Raw genomic sequence first — 20,802 nt, forward strand, 5'->3', positions numbered from 1 at the left:
GGCAGGGGTGTGAGGGGGCTATGGCCTGAATCTGATTGAATTCAGATGAGGGATGAGTGTTCAAGATAACCTAGATGATCTAGGGTTTAAGGAAAACCGATAGGCTTCAAATAAAACAAAAGGGGGCATGATGGGGAGGGAGGATGAATGAAAAACAGAGATTAAGGTTCAAACTTACAGCTTGATTGAAGAAGGATGAAACCACCTTCGAATGAGAGACCCTCCCAGCCGTCACGGCGTAAGGAGTCGCAGGATTCCACCTACCCTTCCACCTTGATGTACCCACAAGGATGCAAACACTCTTGAAGAGCAAGGAGCCGCAGCAGCAATCGGCCAGCAGCAATAACAGTCTTTTTTTTTTCAAATATCAATATGTCGGGGAGCCTCCCACGATCCAATATATTTATAATAAAGGCCTAAGCCAAATCCTAGTACAAATTAAGGTCTCTTCCTTCTAAAATCGTGGAAGGAAGAATTCTACTCTAATTTACTTACTTTAAAATAGTAAAACGTCCCAACTACCATTATTAACTTAAATTAAAAGACTTTAACTTAAAACAACTAATTTAAAAGAAGATTCCATATTAGCCAATAGGATATAAGAACCTATTAACCAATAGGAGCTCTTCACTTAAATTAGACCCATTAGACCCATTAGACCCATTGAACCAATTGGATGCAACCAATTCTAAACCAGTTCAATCTAAAAAACAGAAAAATAACTAAGTATGGGAAAAATATAAATCCTAACCTACGGCTCCCTATTCAAACCCTAAGTTCAGGGTTTCTTCTTCTTCTTCTTCCTTCTTGGAGCTGCATCAGGAAGGGTCTTCTAGAAAACTTGGATAGGTGCAAGATTGAGGTCGAGTGGTCCTAGTAATGGAAGTAATCAGCCCTCCAAAAATCAGCAAAAGCTGAAACCTGTAACCCTAATTTCGATTGGAGTCGGGGTAATTTCAGGGTTTTTAGCAGGTTAAGAAAGTTTTTGATGTAGAAACAAATCCAGCCATCAGAAAGGGTCCATACTTAGGTCGAGTAGGGTTTGTAGTAGTAGGGAATCACCCCCAAAATGTCAGCTGCATCTGAAAAGGGAAAACCTAAAATCGATTGGAGTCAGGGTTTTGAAAAACCCTGATAAGTTGAGATCGATTAGGGTAGGGGCTGAAAAGGTTAATGAATGATGGAGAAATAGAAAAAAAGGGAAGGAGGTCATTTAAATAGGGTAGGAAGGTGCTGGAAAAGAAAGCAAAGGGAGCTCCAATGGTGGAAGGTCAGCCTTCAATAGTGATAGGAAGTTGATCTCCAAAAAATTCTGGAAAGCTCCAATTTGCAAAGATGGTTCCAGCAGAATTTTAATTGAAAAAAGAGATTGAATGGAGGAGGGCAACAACTAAATCATTGGTTAAGGTTTTTATCTCATTAGTGCTGCCCCCTTACAAGGATGAGAAGAAGAATACCAGAAGAAGGAGAAGCCGAGAAAGAGAGAAGTTGATTGAAGAGAAGAAGGTGGGTTTTTCCTTTCTTTCTAACCTAGATTAGACCTGCTCTGATACCATGTTAGAATAATCGTGGGTTAGAAAGAGAGAATGCGAGAATGGAATAATAATGTTATATTTTATGGATAGGTTAGCCCCTCTATTATAAATAGAGGGGAAAGTTAGAAAGGACTGAACTAGGCGATGTGGGACTAAACCCACATAGCCTACTGTAGACATAATTACCCCTAACTAGCTGACTCTATAAGAGTAGCCACTTAAACCTAATAACATAGGAATAAAACTACCCCAAAAGGACCAGAATACCCCCACGGTATTCTGGATTACATATTCCAACAATTCAGAATATAGCTCAAAGTTTTCAGCAAGTTTATAATTCATCTTAGCCATAAGGCATAGTGGATCAGATTAGATTGACCCAGCCCAGTCTGCTTTGGGAACATTGTGTTTCCTCCCACAGGCCAGTTTAGGCCCAACCTGATTGTGCTAGACTGAATTAGCGTTAGGGGCTTGCACCCTAAGGCTGAGCTAGGGCTGATGCCAAACTGGCCCAAGTCGCTATTGCCTGAGTAGCTCCCCTAGAAATTACCCAGTCACTCGTCTCTCCAAACTTGATGTGCGATCTAACCCACAACCTTGAAACAAGTATAGCCAAGATTTCTTCTTTCTGATTCATTGTATTCTTGAAAGCACACACATACTTGATGAGGGCCACTTACTTTTCTAGCTTCCCAACAATGCTCTATACCACACTTACATGTCCTTCTTCCATGTGCATATGGGCTATTTTACTGAACAGGGATAAAGCTTAAGAAATGTATCATAATGCCTTATATTACTGTAGTATAAGGCATGAATAAATTTATGCATTATATCTTTTCCATTTAATGTTACATGATAAATGCAGTCATCGCTTTGTAAAGCTTGTTACCTTTCATTTTAATGGGATCTTATTACATGAGGAAACTGGATTGCTACTATCTGAATATTGAACAGATCAATCAAGTGTCTGAAATAAGGGGGATGACTCTGCCCCTGTACGGATGCTATACAAGGAATAGACTGGGAAAATTTAGATAGGCCTCCAAATCACTATGCATAAGAAGCTCTTCAGCAGACCATAATTCAGTTTCTCATGTGCATTCAGAATACTCTTCCAATATGGGTTCATTGCACATTATAAGTCTTAATTCTACCAGCCTTAAATGGTATGGAAAACAGGGCCACAACATTACAATGTGGGTCCCTGCCGTCTTATGACTCTTCCAGGTTGAAAGGCTATCAGTACCAGCAATTATAGGATGTGGTCGAGTTTCAATAACTTCCACTTCCCCAAATTTACTTGGATGAGTAATATGTAACTGTTGTACCAGTTGAAAGGCTAAGGTTCAAGTGTAAACTACCTATGTAGATAGACCACAATGATGGGTTAAACTATCTCTGCATTTACCAATTGATGTCATCTGCATACCTCTAAACTAATCTGCTACCTTGAACCCAGCTTATTATGCAAATTTGAAGGGCTATATGTTCTAAGAATCTTTAAAACACGAAGGTTCTGTTAAGAACCAATGATTATTGCATCTCCCCCTTCCAAATTTGTTTTGCTTCCCATCTTATGTTCTTTCAACCAATTCTTTCTTGGGTGATAGCTCTCAACTGTTCTTCATGTAGGTAATACACCCATTTGATGCCCAAGCAGATGGGGAGTTAAGTCTCTTTGTTGGTGACTATGTTGTGGTTCGCCAGGTACTAAAAACTTCTTGTATCCATGTTGAAGCGCTTTTTTGGTGCAGGGTTTCTCTTCTCATTTATTAACTCTTCCCCCCGCAACTGTCTAATGCCAGATTTGGTATGATTTCTATTTCAATTTTGGATTGATTTCATGAAATAGTCAACAAATTCAAATTGCTTTTGTGTATCAATATGAAATATTTCAAGAATAAAAAAATCCATTTAGTACAATTTCTGAGAATAGATTCTCTATATTTCTTTGGGAAGGAGGGTGGTGGTGATGGTGGTAGTGGCATGGAAGCGGTGGTGGTGACGGTGGTGGAGTGATGGTGGGGGTGGGGGGGTGGTGGGGTGATAATTAAGAGAAGGGTAGCGTTTTATTTTTAGCATGAAATTACTACTTTGCCCATCAAATTAACCATGTGCTCATTAAAGAGCCAGAGTGAAATCAAATAAAATAGAAATTTGTGAAACAGCTCCTCAACTATTTGAGAATTTATATTCCATTTGATTACTATTTCACCGAAATAAGGTGCAAAAATCAAACCAAACAATTTCTCAAATTGAAATCACCCCTTGAAATTGAAATAGAAATCATACCAAATCAGGCCTAAGTTCTGATACTGAATTGGCCAGTTTGGGTTCTTCTAATTGATTTGTTTTGGATCGTGGCCTGTTAAAGAAGAGGCAATGAAGCTGTCCATATGTTGTACATATATTGTTCAATAGTTGCTCTTTGCTAAAAAAAATTGCTTTTCGTCTTTCATCAAAAAAGTTGTCCTTATGTTGTACATACCAGATATTTCATATACATTTATTATTGAGCTTAGATGTGTAGTGTCAGTTTGTCGAGCACAAAATCGTTCCATTACGTAAATTTAGGCTGCCAATATTAGTGGCTGCTGCATGTGTCTATACTACTGTACTGGCAAAGCACGTATCATGTAATTTCTATCTCAATAGGAACCGCCAGTATTAATTTGCTATGACCTGAAGATTGGAAGCAGCTTCAAAGGGGAGGGTTAGTGTTGGGGAAAATCCCACATTGACTAACTATGAGACCTTGGATGCCTTCATATACCAGTTGGGATTCTTCACTTAATAGCTTAAGTTTTTGGTTTGGATACTTGAACATATTATTATTATAACCACCACTCCCACTATATTAATGATTCACTCGTGTACGACCATCCAAAAGAGGGGCCACACGTACCACATGTACTGCCATCCAAAAGAGGGGCAACACGCCAGGTGTGAGTGTTGGTTATAGTCCCATTGTTGACTAACTCTAGGACCTTGGATGCCTTCAAATACCAGGTGAGCTTCTCCATCTAATAGCTTAAGTTATTAGGATGGACAGTTGTATATATAACTGACCAAAGTCAACCCCACAAAATGAATAGTCAACTCTTAATCAAACCCAGCCCATGATTCATAATCCTAGGTTCTATCCAAACTTGAGTGGGTCTAATTTAATCATTAACCTATTGGTTTTGATCGGTCTGGGAAAGTCATGTCTGAACTACATCATGAATGCGTAAAATGAAAATTAAGTTGAAATGTGGGACATCTTAGATACATTGGGTTGAGTCAGGTTGTTCCTTGGCCCATCCCCAGCCTTTTTGTGCTTGAAAATGCCAGCCCAAGTTGACCTGAAGATCAGTTTAGGTTTATTGTGGTTAGGTTGGAACCTGATCCTTCTTTCTGGACTGGTACTGAGTGAATTAATTTTGTTCTATCAATCTGTAAACATTTGAAGATACTTTTAGATGGAAGGCTAGGTCCTTTCTTTGACATCGGCTTCTTGGAGTTTATTTTTTTTTTTATATTATTACTTCATGTGATGTTCACCAGGTAGCTCCTAATGGCTGGTCTGAAGGTGAGAATGAGGGCAAGGCTGGATGGTTTCCCTCTGCTTATATTTGTAGACGAGATAAATCTCCAACAAGCATGGTAATTGAATAAACATAGCCATCCTGGTGCCAAACCTCCCCACTTAATTATATTGTATATGCATTCCCATGTGCTGTTCCTTTTGTATCTACCACATTGTAACAAGTATACTTCTTGGTACGTTGTAAATAAACCTCAAGCTTTTTGTAGATACATGATAATGGTGTGAAAGATTGCCTTGTAAGTCTTGATGTGTTCTTATGTGTTAAGAGGGTCTATATCCTTTACTTCTATTTTTGTTAACAAATGATTATTATGTGATTGTAGCAGAAGAAAACTGTTTCCACCCTATTTTTACACCATGATTATACCATGTATACTTTAAGACCGTGCAGTGCACGTGTCATGCAAGGGTCCCTTTGTGAATTTAAAAAAATTGTGGTAAGGTAGTTATGTAAGATAGGAGTTTCTGGGTGGTTACTCAACCACTTGGGATGTTCAAATTCAAATGAGGAGTTGAAGTTGCTGGAAAAAACTGCTAGGAACCACCTAAAGCTACCAAGAATGTTCATAAAAACCAGAATTTCAGAGGAAGGGGACATCTTTCGATCAACAAACATACCTGTAACTCACTTATCTCTTATGTTTCTTTATGCATTTACATTTCCTTTAGCGCAAATCTCTTCTCCCTCTGATGCTTGTGATCATTCTTTCTTTCTCCCCCTTGTCAAGTTCTTCTGTAATTTTCTATAATAACAATACTTCCTTTGGATGTATTTTTACCAAGAATCAATAGAGGATCTCGGTTTCTTTTCCCCACTATCATTTTTACTGATTTTCCTCTTTTCCTATGATTATTGCAATACGGTCTTTATTCTAGAAAGTCCTTGGAGCAATCGAGACAGGAGGGTAATCCACATAGCCTGATAGAAGTCAGAAGTTATAAAACTTCTCTTATATTGAGTCTTGAGGACTCTGGCACGATCGCATTCTTCACTATCATTATTTGTTAAGGTAGACCAATCTTATATTTTACCAATTGTTTGATCGATCTGGAAAAAGAGCCAAACAATTTTTGGCACGCTCTGTGGGATACTGTAAACGAAACATGTAGGTTATTCAACTTGATGCCTAGTTTAGAGCAATTGCAAATATACGCCCCAATCAAATGGCTACTAAGATGCATAATGTAATGCAACATATGATGCATAGCATGTATAAGTTGAAGGCAGCGGTAGCCGCTTCTAACGAAGTTCAGAATCACCCGTTTTCATCAAAAAAAAAAAGAATCACCAGTTAGAGCAATTGGAGGCTCTAGGGCGATCCAAGGTTGGGTTGCCTCCATTGATTTTACCACAACAGAATGATTTTGGCCTACCACCACCCAAGGGATGGCTCATGCTTTCTGCCCCACAAAAAGGTAATTTTTGTCAATTGCCAAATCATTTATTCAATCAGGGGCATCAACGTTCCACTATGGACCAACTAAGTTTCCCTATTGTAGGAGTTACCTCTTGTTCCACCAAGGGTAATGAACAAACAAGGGTCAAGGTTGTTGCTCCACAACAAAATGATTCTTGTCAATCATTCTTTACCAAAATTCAGTCAGGGGCATCAACGTTCTTCTATGGCCCAAAGGGAGAATTTCAAACATGACCAGCCAAACCCATTTAGTAGAGCTCCACTTCAGCCAATAACAACAAATGAAGTTAAGTTGTCCAAAGGGTGCGTGTTGCGTTAAGAAATTGTTCGGTGGTCCCTCGAGTGCCGAAACCTGCAAAAGGATCAGGGTGACAAAGGAGAACCGGTGTGGTTCTGGCCTAGGACTCTCCGATGCCTAAGTTAAATCTCTCTGAGCAAACAGATGAATGATAGAATTCAGGATGGGTTGATGAGGTGGAATACCTTCGCATTTATGGTGGAGTGTGGCGGCGTGGAGAGTCCTGGTTGATGCCGAATGGTCCTCATAGTTGATAGAGTCCCTAGGTAGTAGGGTTCTTCCTTGGTTGGTTGCCTCCTACGGGAGGTAGTGTTCTAGTAGGGTTGATGCGCTTAATAGATAGACGCTTGAGCGTGTTTGATAAGGTCTGTGGTGTTTGAGTCTGTCAAGGACTCCGTGACTGGTAGGCGGTGGCCTAGAGTTCTTGAGATAGTGCATGTCTTGTTGATGGCAGCGGTAGTGGCCTGGTCTTGGAACAGGGTCTACATCCAGGGTCCGATCTGTATCCGGGGTCCGCATTCGGGGCCGTGCCCGTCTGAGGTCCACGCCCTTAGGGGGTCCGCATCCGTAGGGGGTCGCGCCCATAGAGGGCCAAGCCCGTAGGGGGTCGCGCCCGTAGGGGGTCCGCGCCTGGGTAGTCCGCGCCTGTCTGTTTCTCCACTAGTCCTGAGACAGCCCACCTCCCTAGACCGGAACACATGGCGGCTTCTGATTAGTCAGTGTGAATTTGGATTCATCATTTGCCCCCCACTCTCTTGGAACGGAGTGTTCAAGAGAGTATCCCTTGCACTTTTGTGTAATTTAAGCAAGTTTGTGGCAATTAAACTCTTCTTGGAGGGTGTACCTGCAAATCCCTTGGTGAGTGGGAAAGGTTGTGGGTTCAAACCTCTTCCCTTACACCTTTTTTGTCCTTTCCTCCTTTCTTTCTCTTTCTTGTAGATATATCTTCCTTCCTCTCTCCTCATTCTTTTTCACTTTTCACCTCTCACTTTTTCTCATCTCTCTCTTGCTTTTTGCTTTCCACTTTTGCTTTTTGAAACCTTCTCCCTTTTTGTACTTAGCCTTTGATTTTTGGTGCCCCCCAAGTGTTTGCTTTTAGGTGGCAAAGAATAGTGTGGCCTCTTGTTTGCCTCCTTGTTCCCTCTTGGTCATTAGCATTGGTTTTGGTGGCTCGTCTAGCCTTATGCCCTTTGTGCTCGTGCTCGTCGCTCGTGCCTCGACCTCATGCCCATCACTCGTGCTTCGACCTAATGCCTCTGTCCATCGCGCCTGTTGTCTAGTCCACGCTTGTAGGGAGTCCATGCCTGTAGGGGACCGCGCCCACGGGGAGTTCGCACCCGTGTGGGAAGTTCGTGCCTGTAAGGGGGTCTGCGCCCGTAGGGGGAGTCCGCACCCGTAGGGGGAGTCCGCACACGTGGGAGTCGGCGCCCTAGAGGATTGCCAGTGGGGGAGTCCACACCTGTAGGGGGAGTCCGCACCCATGGGAGTCTGCGCCCTAGGGGGTCGCGCCCATGGGAGAGTCCGTGCTTGTCAGTCACCTCTTCTGGTATGTGTGTGCTCTTCTTTTTTGTTTTTTTTGTTTTTTTTTTTCTTTCCTTATGGATTTGCTTGTTGGTCGTTGCAGCTTGTCTTCCGCTTTCCTGTGTCAGCCACTTGTGACCTTGGGAGAATACTATTCTGAGTAAGTAGTCTGCTTTATCATTATTCATGTCGTCGTCTAGTGATTCTAATCTTGCCACTGTTGTGGTTGGGTCTTCTGAGGAGCCTTCTTCGGGATCGTCTTCCTCTCTCCCCTCATTACCTTCCCCTACTGTTGGCGATGAGGAGGAGGGAGCTTCCAGTGACTTTGGTCCTAGTACTTCTGGGACGGCGACTTCTATCGCTGACCTTACCAGTAGGTTGGCTCAGATCCCCAGTGTCATGATTGCTTCGGACTTGGCGTCACTTCGCCCAGAGTTCGACATACCTTCCGAGGTCGTACTTCGCGTCTCTGGGCCTGATGATCGTGCCTTCTCTCACCGAGCAGACAAGATCTGTCTTTACCGTATTTTCTTCTCCTATGGTCTTCGCTTTCCTATTTCCCACTTTATTGAGTTGGTGTTAGACCACTGGCATCTTACCCCCCGGCAGGTATTGCCCAACTCCTGGAGGGTCATTCTGGGCTATTATGTATTTTTTGCTCGGATGGGGCGTGCCGCCACCGTTCCCCTGTTCTCGCACTTTTATATGTTGAAGAACGGGGATGGTGGATGCTACCATTTCGCTTGCCGCATCCCCAGGGGGCCTTTCGCCGACTTCGACCTTCGTGAGGGGATCACTAGTTTGGTGAAGTATTGGAGGGATCGCTTCTTCTTTGCTACGGTCCCCTGATGTTCTCTGCGGACTACTTGGGAGGTTGTCGATCTCAAGAGGATGAACCGCTGTCTTAAGTTGAGTGACTTCGAGAGCGACTCCCTCAAGCAGTGTCAGGGACGTGATCCATTCAACGTCCATGAGCTGGACTCCGAGGCCTTCCTATAACTTTGGAAGTTGAGTCCTGGTAAGATTTTTGGTTCTCTGTATTTAATATTTGTACTTGTATTTTTCTTTTAGTGTATCCGCTGCTGACTTATCTGTTGTCTTTGCTTGGTGTCGTTGTGTAGTGGATCTACAACCAGACATTGGTGTCTTCCACGCCAACTTGCGGAAGAGGGCTGCTCAGAGGGATGTGGCTTAGGCCGGCCCCCTGTGGATGGTCCTTCTACTGGGGTTGTGGATGCTGGCGCTCCTTCAGTCTCTACACCTTCTTCTACTGTGGCTGTCAGTGCCAAGCGGAAGGGTGGTCCCGATCCTCTTGGTACTGTGAGGATCTCCCCATAGGTTAGGCTTCAGCGACAGAGTCCTGCCGCTGCTACACTGAGGCCTTCCACTCCTCCTTCCGCCGGAGGCAAGGGAGTGGCTTCTTCTTCTGCTGGTGTGACTGCTGACCCGTCAACTCCCTCTCCTTTGGTGCTTCCCTGGGAACTCCAGGAGGGTGCAGTCTTGACTTTCCATGGTGTGTCGTGGGAGTGGTTGGACATGGGGAGGCTCCCTACTGAGCGTTCGGCCTTACAGGGGATGAGCCACTCAGTTCTAGTGCAGTCCCTCTATCAGGACATGGCTTCGGTAGGTCATACCTTTTGATCCATTACTTTTGGCATTGCTTTGTGTTTTGTACTCTGGAGGGTTTTTAACGATCACGTCGGTTGCAGGTCCAGCATCGAACTACAGAGGTGGTGCTCCGCCTTAAGCATTTTGCTTTCCAGGAGATCCAGCAGACTCGCAAGCTACGGAGTATAAAGAGGGAGCTCGAGGAGCATAGGGTTACTCGAGAGGAGGTCGTTGCCCCCGAGAGGAGGATGGCTGAGGAGCTAAGGGTCATGTCTTCTCAGAGCGTGGCTATGGAGGCCTAGAGTTCGGCCAAGATCCATGCCTTGGAGAAGGAGCTCCTTAGCATGAGGCGGAGTCATGAGGTTGAGTTGGCCGAGGCCGGTGAGTGGGTTGTGGTAGAGTTTCAAAAATCCTTGGTGCTCACGGATCTGTTCTATCAGTATAACCAGGAGATATACGATGCGGGGATCCAGGACCTAGCAGCTTATGTTCTTGAGGAGACTCCGGGTTATGACTTCTCTCGGTTCGCGGGCGTTGTGGCATTGACCTCGGTAGCAGCTATAGCAGTCGATGTTCCTGTGGGGGTGAGTGTTGTGGTGCCTGAGGAGGGCGCTGCTCTTCCTGAGGAGGGTGTGGCTCGCCCACCTGAGGCTAAGATGGCTTCGCCTACAAAGAGGATGTGACTCCCCCAGCGGACACTTCTTGACTTTCTATGTGTACTTCCTTTTCATGTTGGATTCAAAACTTGGGTTGTAAATATCATGACTCTCTACACTTAATACTTGTGGTTAAATTCTTATCTTTCTTGCATACTTGTTTTTCATTGTTCGCGGATATGGCCAATTGGCCTTGGTAGCCATTCAATCTCGTCGGCTTTTAGTCTTATTGGTTCTAGGTCTTTGTTGGTCTATGGACCTTTGTGGTCCGTGTACCTCGGTGGCCTTTGCGTCTTGGTGGCATTACGCCTTGCTGGTCTAGAGACCTTGGTGGCATTATGCCCCGGTGGTCCGTGGACCTGGGTGGCCTTACTCCTTGGTGGCATTGAGCCTCGGTGGTCTGGAGACCATGGTGGCATTACCACTTGGTGGTCCGTGAACCTGGGTGGCCTTACGCCTTGGTGGCATTGAGTCTCGGTGGTCTGAAGACCTTGGTGGCATTACGCCTTGGTGGTCCGTGGACCTGGGTGGCTTTACGCCTTGGTGGCATTAAGCCTCGGTGGTCCGGAGACCTTGGTGGCGTTACGCCTTGGTGGTCCGTGGACCTGGGTGGCCTTACGCCTTGGTGGCATTGAGCCTCGGTGGTCCGAAGACCTTGGTGGCATTACGCCTTAGTGGTCCGTGGACCTGGGTGGCCTTACGCCTTGGTGGCATTGAGCCTCGGTGGTCCGGAGACCTTGGTGCTTTGGAGGTGGTCCGTAGACTATGGTGCTTTAGAGGTGGTCCGTAGACCATGGTGCTTTGGAGGTGTTCGACCAATGGGTAGAATAGACGAATGTATCCCAAAATCAAATATGTACTTCAAATCTCAAATAAAATTTCAAATTATCCTTGAAAAGTGTAATGTATCCTATTGTGTACCATGGCTGACAGCCGACTATGCTACTGCTACTATTACTACTACTCTTACTGGTATTACTTCTTCAGCACTACTACTGCTACTGCAACTCTTACTGGTAGTACTTCTTTAGGTGTTTTGAATTCCAAGTGCAATCTATCTTCTTGCCCCCCAGAGTTTTCAAGCGGTAGGTCCCTGGACGTATCTGCTTGGAAACTATGTAAGGTCCTTCCCAGTTGCCTGACAATTTCCCTTCCTTCCGTGGCTGTGATGCGCTGGGTCGCCTTAGGACTAGGTCTCCCTGGTGGAAGAGCCGTTCTCTAACCCTGGCATTGTAGTACTCGGCTGTTCGCTGTTGGTATGCCACGTTCCTTATGAGAGCCTTCTCACGAACCTCATCCAAGAAGTCCAGGTTTGCTCAGAGTTCATCGTCGTGGGTGCGCTCGTTGAAGTATAGGACTCTATGGGATATGGCGAGGACCTCTACTGGTGCCAATGCCTCTGTCCTGTATGCTAGGCGGAATGGGCTTTCTCCTGTGGGTGTCCTTACTGTGGTTCAGTATGCCCATAGAACACTTGGTAGTTCCTCAACCCACTTCCCCTTGGCTCCTTCTAGCCTTTTCTTGACTCCTTCTAGCAATGTTCTGTTCATCATCTCCACTTGACCATTGGCCTGTGGGTAAGCTATCGAGACAGGCCGATAGTCAATGTTGTAGCTCTGGCAGAAGGCTTTGAACTTGGGGTTGTTGAACTGCTTCCCGTTGTCTGAGATTAAGATCCTTGGTACCCCGAACCTATAGATGATGTCATCACGGACAAACTTCTCCATTTCATTCTCTGTTATCTTGGCCAATGGCTTAGCCTCGGCCCATTTGGTGAAGTAGTCTATGGCGACCACCAAGTATTTGCGGTTGCCGGATGCTACTGTGAAATCATCTAGGATGTCCACCCCCCACATGGCAAAGGGGATGGGGTTAAGGATTGATGTCAATTTGGTGGCAGGTAGATGGGGTAATGGGACAAACAATTGACATTGCTCGTAGGTTTTGACATACTGTATGACCTCTTCTTGCATCCATCGCCAATAGAACCCCTGGCGGAGGACCTTGTAGGCTAGAGCTTGCCCTCCCATATGGCTTCCGTATATCCCCTCATGAACCTCTGCCAGGGCGTACTTGGCTCCCTTGGGTCTTAGACATCTGAGTAGTGGTGTCGTGACCCCTCTCTTGTATAGTACTCCGTCGAGGACAGTGTACTTTGCAGCTCTCATCCTTATCTTCCTTGCCTCGACCTTGTCCTCTAGTAGGACATCATTCTGTGGGTAGTTGATTATGGGGTCCATCCAGCTTGGCCCCTCTTTAATTTCATTGACCTGCTTCTCCTGGTACGTTGGCTCATACAGTATTTCAACATAGATGGCACTGGCCAGGTTTCAGAGCTCCTCGTTCACTAGCCTGGATAAGGCGTCGGCGGTGGCATTCTCGATCCTGGGAACTCGAACTTCTCGAACTCCCTGTTCATTTCTCGAGCACGTGCTAGGTATGATGCCATTTGCTCGACCTTTGCCTCATACTCTCCATTCACCTGATTCACTACAAGCTGGGAGTCACTCCGGATGGATAGATGTGTGACTTGGATGGCCTTGGCCACCCAGAGTCCAGCTAGTAATGCCTCGTACTCTGCTTCATTGTTGGATGTTTGGAAGGTGAATTGGAGAGCATACTGGATCCGGAAACCCTTGGGACTGGTGAGTATGAAGCTAGCCCTGCTTCCTACTGCGTTACTCAAACCATCTACGAACATCACCCACGATCCACGATCATGCTCCTCTGGTTCTTCTGCTTCTGGCTCGATCTCAGATAGGATGCATTCAGCCACAAAGTCCGCCAAAGCTTGACCCTTTATGGTTGTCCGAGGTTAGAATCTAATGTCATGCTCACTCAACTCTACTACCTAGGCTATCAATGGTCCAGAGACATCTGGTTTGTGTAGCACCTTCTTTAGGGGTGGGTCGGTGAGCACTATGATAGTGTGGGATTAGAAGTATGGTCTTAGCTTCCTAGCCGCGATCACTAGTGTGTAGGCTACCTTCTTAATCCTTGTGTACCTAGTCTCTGCGTCAATCAGGACATGGCTAACGTAATAGATGGGTCTCTGTATTTTACCCTCTTCCCTTAACAGTACTGCGCTCACCGCGACTGGAGTGGCGGCCAGGTAGATCTACAGCTCTTCCTTGGGTTCTGGTCACCCAAGCAATGGTGGACTCTCCAGGTACTCCTTCAGTTCTTCGAACGCCTTTTAGCACTCTTTTGTCCATGCAAAGTCTTTAGGATTTCGGAGGTTCTTCAATGTCTTGAAGAACGGTTGGCACTTGTCTCCCGACCATGACATGAACCTTGAAAGGGTTGCAACCCTTCCATTCAAACTCTGCACTTCCCTGACCGTCTGAGGTGGTGCCATCTCTTGGATGGCCTTGATCTTAGATGGGTTGGCTTCTATTCCACATACTGAGACCATGAAACCCAGGAACTTCCTTGATGTTACACTGAAGGTGCACTTTGCGGGGTTTAGCCTCATCTGGTTCCTTCTCAGTACTGTGAATGCTTCCTCTAGGTCGATTGGGTGTTGGTGGGCTTGGATGCTCTTCATGAGCATATCACCCATGTACACCTCCATGTTGCATCCGATCTGTTCCTTGAACATCTTGTTGACCATCCTCTGGTAGGTGGCTCCTGTGTTCTTCAGTCCGAACGGCATGACGTAATAGCAGTAGTTCTCCTTATCCGTCCAGAATGCGATGTAGGACTCATCATCCTCATGCATGAGGATCTGGTTGTACCCAGAATAGGTATCCATGAAGCTCAACATCTCATAGCCAGCACTAGCATCAATCAACAGGTCGATCCTGTGGAGTGGGTACTCATCCTTTGGGCATGCCTTGTTCAGGTCCGTGTAGTCGACGCACATTCTCCACTTCCCACTGGGCTTTGGTACCATGACCACGGTCGCGAGCCAGGTGGGAAACTTTTCTTCTCTGATGAACCCTGATCGGCTCAACTTCTTAACCTCTTCCTTGATAGTTGCCTATCGGTCGAGGGTGAAATTCCATCTCTTCTATTGGACGGGCTTCCTGGTTGGGTCTACGTGTAGCCTGTGCTCTGCTATGGATCTAGGTATGCTAGGCATGTCAGAGGTCGACCATGCGAAGACATCCATGTTTGCTTGGAGGAGACGCCCAAGCTCATCCTTCTGTTCCTTGCTCAGCAGTGAGCCGACCTGTACTACCTTGGATGGATCGTCCTGGCTAAGTGGACATGGGACGAGGTCCTCCACTGGTCTTCCTCTTCTCTTTGTTTGTTCATCTCTCTGGTCGCTGACCAGATTCTCTATGCACTGTGTCATTCTGCAGATGTTGCCATTGTTCTTTCTGACGAATGTGGCATAGCACTCCCTGGCTTTCTTCTGATCTCCTTGGACCTCGTCCACCCTATCCTCTATGGGGAACTTCATCTTTATATGTATGGGTGATACCACTCCTCGAAGGGCTGTGAGAGACGGATGCCCTAGGAGGCCGTTGAAGGATACCACAGAGCTCACGACCATGGAATTCACCATGATGGTCACTTATCGAGGGTGTTCTCCGAAGGTGACGGGCAATTCTATGGTACCTCTAATGGTGGCGATGGCGCCCGAGAACCCATGGAGATAGGTCGACTCTGGTTTGAGTTGGTAGTCACCGAATCCAAACTGGCGGTAGTCTTCCAATGAGAGCACATCCACGGACACCCCTGTGTCTATCAGCACTCTATGTACTGGTCTGTTAGCTATCTCCACCTGTACTACAAGGGCGTGCTCATGTGGAAGGCTCACTCCTTCCAAGTCTGCATCTGAGAAGGTGATTACCGTCTCAGTCTTGGCCATCTTACTTAGCTTCTCTGCTACTACCATGAACCTGGCATGGGATTTGGCCTTCCTGGTGGACTCCTGCCCAGGTCCTCCTAGTATGGTGAGGATGGGGGCTCCCTTGGTGCCACTGGGCTTTGCTACGTCCCTCCTCTCTTCTGGGTGGTCTCTCTCTCGGTCCGTCTTCCTTGCTTCCCTTATTGGTTCTTCTCTTTCTCGGTCACGACCTCTGTCTCCTTGGCTCGAACGGCCGTCATGTCTTCCTTTCACATACTTGTTCAAGATCCCTATCCTTACAAGTTGTTCTATCTCCCTCTTCAGTTGGAAGCAGTCTTCTATGTCATGCCCATTATCCTTGTGGAAGAGACAGTATTATTAGGGTTACGCTTCTCAGGTCCTGCTAGCATAGGTCGTGGCCACCAGAGTAGGTCACGGTCTTGGATTTGCATAAGGATTTGGGATCTGGTGGTGTTCGGGGGTGTGAACTCTAGGCTGCTTGCTCGCTCGCCCCTCTTTGGGCGACGGTCGATCCTTTCTGATGGGCGGTTTCCCTTCTCCTGTCGACGCTCGGTGCTTGACCTCTTGCTTTCTTTGCGGTCATCCAATGCCGACCTCTTGTTATCTTGTGGCTTAGCCTCGATCGCCTACTTTCGAGCCAGGAGACTTACACCACTCCAAAAGCTCCTTCATGGTCCTGGTCTCATGTCGTTCCATGCCCTTGATCAAGTCCAGGTCTCTGATGCCCCCAGCCAAGGCTGCATATTGGGTTTAGTCATCTAAGTCTCGAACCTCCAAGAACTCCTTGGTGAACCTAGTGACGTACTCGCCGAGGGACTCCCCAGGGTTCTGTACCACGTTCAGTAGATTGACCGTGGTCTTCTTCTGCTTGACACTGCTCTGGAATTGGGTGATGAACTGTTCACACAACTTTACGAATGAACTTATTGACCTCGGTCGTAGTTTGGAAAACCATGAGGTAGCTGCACCCTTGAGGGATACAGGGAACGCTTGGCAAGAGACCATGTTTGATCCCCCGTATAGGGTCATCATCCTATTGAAGTAGTTGATGTGGTCATTGGGGTCCGTGGTGCCACTGTAGAGTTCAAAGGTCGGTAACCTGAACTTGGAGGGGAGTGTAGCTGCCGTGATCTCTGTCGAGAATGGGTGTAGCCCGGGTACCGAGTGGGTCTCACCCTTGGTCTGTTTCTTTAATCCTTCCAACTTCTCATCCAAATCCTGGAGTCTTTTGTCCAACTCCTCTTCTCGTGGCTGTCCCTCACGTTTGGCCGGACGTTCACCGTGACCTCGTTCTCGTCCTCTCCTTGAAGTCTCCTCCCGCCCTGAGTATTGGTGGGATGGTGAACGGTCATGTTGCGATGAATCTTGGCGTAAATGTGAGGGGCTTTCTTCTCGGTAGGTCCTGCTCTGCCACTATGCGCGACTTCCTCCTAGTCGACCTTGGAACACCGACCTCCTGATCGAACCTTCTGGGCTAGGTACCATGGACTTGTGTGTTGGTGTCGTCCTACGTACTGGGAGGTCCGCCGTTCTCCTGAGATGCTGGAAAGGGTCCCCTTGCTGGCGAGTGGGACTTGCACGCCTAGTGGATCTCTCTGACCTTTCACCCATGGGAGATGACCCCCTAGGGCTCTGCTCCTGTCGAGGGATAGGGTCTGTCCTTGGTGGTGGCGACACCCTACGACGGTGGGACATCGCGCGCTGCCTTAGGTTGTCTCAAAAGAGTTATTGGTCATTGAGGATCTGCTGCTGCAAGTCATTGATCTGACCCACAGTCGCTGGTGCATTAGGGTCAGGTACTGGCTCCATGGTTGCTTTGGGGTTGAGGTCGACTACCTCAACCTGTTTGTTCTCTGGGACCTCCCTCTTCTGATAGACATGGTCATTGGCTCTGCGACGGGAGCTCTCTGGAGGAGGTGATCCGTTCCCCTCCCTCGCAGCATTGTTGGTGGAGGGAGCGATCTTCTCACCCCGCGATGCCATTGAGTAGTTGTGGAATCGAGCTGGTAGATATAATGGCTAGCATCGTTCCCACAGACGACGCCAATCTATTGCATCAAGAAATCGTTTGGTGGTCCCTCGAGTGCCGAAACCTGCAAAAGGACCAGGGTGACAAAGGAGAACCAGTGTGGTTCCGGCCTATGACTCTCCGATGCCTAAATTAGATCTCTTTGAGCAAACAGATGAATGATAGAATTCAGGATGGGTTGATGGGGTGGAATACCTTCGCATTTATAGTGGAGTGTGGTGGTGTGGAGAGTCCTGGTTGATGATGAATGCTCCTCGTAGTTGATAGAGTCCCTGGGTAGTAGGGTTCTTCCTTGGTTGGTTGCCTCCTACGGGAGGTAGCGTTCCAGTAGGGTTGATGAGCTTAATAGATAGACGCTTGAGCGTGTTTGATAAGGTCCGTGGTGTTTGAGTCTGTCAGGGACTCCGTGACTGGTAGGCGATGGCCTTGAGTCCTTGAGATGGTGCATGTCTTGTTGATGGCGGCGGTAGTGGCCTGATCTTGGATCAAGGTCTACGTCTAGGGTCCGATCTGTATCCAGGGCCCGCGTTCAGGGCCTCGCCCGTCTGAGGTCCACGCCCGTAGGGGGTCACTCCCATAGAGGGCCGCGCCCGTAGGGGGTTGCGCCCCTTAGAGGGTCTGCGCCGAAACACGTGGCGACTTCTGATTGGTCAGTGTGAATTTGGGTTCATCAATGCGAACACCTTTTGATCAGTAATCAACCCCTGAATCAAGACAATGGGACGAAACAATTGGAAAATCCAAACTCGAACAATGAGTTAACCTCTTGTCGCGTGACCATTATGCAAGCACAAGCCGCTGCCAATCGAAGAACACAAGCAATGTTGTTAATGAGAAACATGCTAACTAGGAGCAAATGAAGTATGGTTGGGAGCCATGGCCTAATAGAAACTGGATAATGGCTTGGGGCTTCGATCTTAGAGGACTAAGCGAGAGACAGGGTCCATATGCAAGGGAACCAGGATCTAACAAGAAATGGATAAGAACTCGGGATTTAGATTTAATGGGACCGATTGGAAGGCAAAGGAAGATCGGTCTTATAAAAGATAGAGACCGCAAATACACCGAAAAGCCGTAACCCATCGTCAAGGGGCATTTTTCATGTACCAGCCTTGTTGCTGATGTTTTGCCTGGTCGTTAGTTTATTTTCTAGCTAGAAACTATGCCTCTATTGGTCGACACCGAGCAAGGGGCATGGACGGCAGGAATCTGCTGCATAGCCACTTTCTTCTACAAGAAAGTAGGCTGAAAAAAAATTAAATTCTAAGATAGACTCAGAACAAGATGCCGATTTATTTGGTAAAAAAAGAATGAAGAAATCGGTTAGAATACAAATTTGCTACTACCTCTCGTACCTGGACACTTCAGGTAGGCTTGTAGACCCTCAAACTCCCTATTCTCTTTTCTCCTTGAGTTAATCGAATTCATTCAACCCATTAAACCAAAACCCAAATTTAATTTCAAATAGATTATTGATCTTCAAACTCAGCTTGTAGTTGGGTTGATTTAACCCAATTGATATACTCTTCACCTCCCCTAAGCTAATTCTAGCTTTAGGAGCAGAGTGTGGCAAGATTCATAAAAGAATTCCTCAAATTCGAGCCCTGTAGAAACCACTAGATGGTCAGGCTTGTCCCACTGTGGACGACCGGTCTATGGTCTACTTGACCATCTAGTCTGCCCTATTGACTCTGGTTTTCCCCAATTGGTTTGGGTTTTGTTTCTAACCTATCTAATGGCCTAACTAATATTTTGTACTATTAAAATAGGGTAGAAATACTCATTTGGTGAGGCTTATCGATGGGTGGATTCTTCTTCTAGTTTGAATAATCCTTTCAACTCAATGTGAGTGGGGATCTTGGCTTAATTTTAAGAGTGTTTCTTGATCTTAAACTTACATTGACTGCTGCACTTTTCAGCATGCATCATGATAACATATATTATAATCCTTACATTTAGATAATATGACTTGATGCTAGGTTGCATTTAATTTATAACTATGCATCATGCTTATTAATGCATTTCAACTCATGATATGTTTTGTTCATTCTGGATTTGTGATGATGAGATGAATTTGGAATATGTTCATCAAGAAAGAGAGTTATGGATGGTGTGAGTATGAATTGATTATCTTTAATTAAGCAAGCTTTCATGTCATCTATAGTAGATAGCAATTTTGGCTAGGATTTCATAATCCTGTGCTACAACCCATGCCAACAAGGTGAGGTGTTGGATAACCCATGGCAGGTCTGATGAGGAATTCTGGAATGTTATTCATTGCACCCTCAGATCTAATCGGAATTCCGAAATGGGTGGTGCAGTAGGGTTAACTTCGGGGGTTTGCTAGGGACTGATGGATGATTCCAGTACTGACAAACTTCCACCGTAATGGGGTTGTATTGTCAGGGTCTGATGCATGATTCCGGAACTTGGAATACAATACTTGTAATAGTAGCACTAAACCTCATGAGACTTAGATCTGTTGATAGTAGCATAATGGAGTAAAGTCATGCATCATAGACTATTAGTTACTGCTTGTATGTTATTCTCCCACATTGGGCTCAATGGAACTCACCCCCATGGAATTCATTCTTTTTAGATGATTTTGTAGGTAGTGACGACCCAGAGTTGGTGGGTGATGTTTCAAAGTTTGCCACTGATAGTGACTATACAGTGCAGGAGCCCGAGGTGCATATAACCAACTAATTTAAAGACTATTGAAAGTCATATAATGAAGAGAAGAGTTTGGAATGTATTAGTGTTACAAAGAACCAAAGATTAAACAAGAAAAGTTCATACAGACATTTTCACAAACACATGGTATGCATAGCTTAGAGTTTGCAAGAATGATGATTTCTATAGTGGGAAATTAAAAAAAAAAAAAAAAGAAAGAAAAGAAAAAGACAACTACAACGTACATGAAGGAAAAGATGTAAGCAAAGAAGAAATCATAGCAGAAGTGTGCAAATTAGGTATTAATCACATTGCATTATACAAAATCTAGGAAAGATAAAAAAAAACCTGGACAAATAGAAGAAACCTAGGTCAAACATATGAAGAAATCTGATTTTGGGTAAATTTTAAGGTTAGATCACTTACATTGATGATTTGTTGAGTGCAAGCTTACAATAGATTGTTCCCAAAGGTGTTACAACCACACCCAGAACCCTAATATAAAATTTTAATGTTGTGCTACGTAGGCGAGGCAGCAGCATACGCTGGTGAATTATTTGCGATGGTCGTCAAGCCAACTCATAAGATCGTTGACCAAAGCAACGGACTCCCGGTTGAAGAGAGGTTCCTTAACCGAGACTGGGGAAGGTTCG

General features: G+C 45.8%; 1 protein-coding gene across 4 annotated transcripts in view; it reads left to right on the top strand.

The window, feature by feature from the left end:
* Window positions 1-5,456, top strand: part of LOC122665214 (SH3 domain-containing protein 1-like) — a 121,448-nt gene extending 115,992 nt beyond the window's left edge. For 3 of the 4 annotated variants that reach the window (XM_043861304.1, XM_043861306.1, XM_043861305.1), the window contains 2 exons: window positions 3,171-3,245; window positions 5,085-5,456. In XM_043861304.1, the coding sequence (XP_043717239.1) occupies window positions 3,171-3,245; window positions 5,085-5,195 (186 nt within the window). In that variant the 3' untranslated portion in view covers window positions 5,196-5,456. Of the gene's footprint in view, window positions 1-3,148; window positions 3,246-5,084 lie in introns of all 4 variants that reach the window. The other variant, XR_006333455.1, reaches the window with a different exon arrangement.
* Window positions 5,457-20,802: the final 15,346 nt, after the last annotated feature.

Source organism: Telopea speciosissima, chromosome 6 (genome assembly GCF_018873765.1).
Source record: "Telopea speciosissima isolate NSW1024214 ecotype Mountain lineage chromosome 6, Tspe_v1, whole genome shotgun sequence".
NCBI lineage: Eukaryota > Viridiplantae > Streptophyta > Magnoliopsida > Proteales > Proteaceae > Telopea > Telopea speciosissima.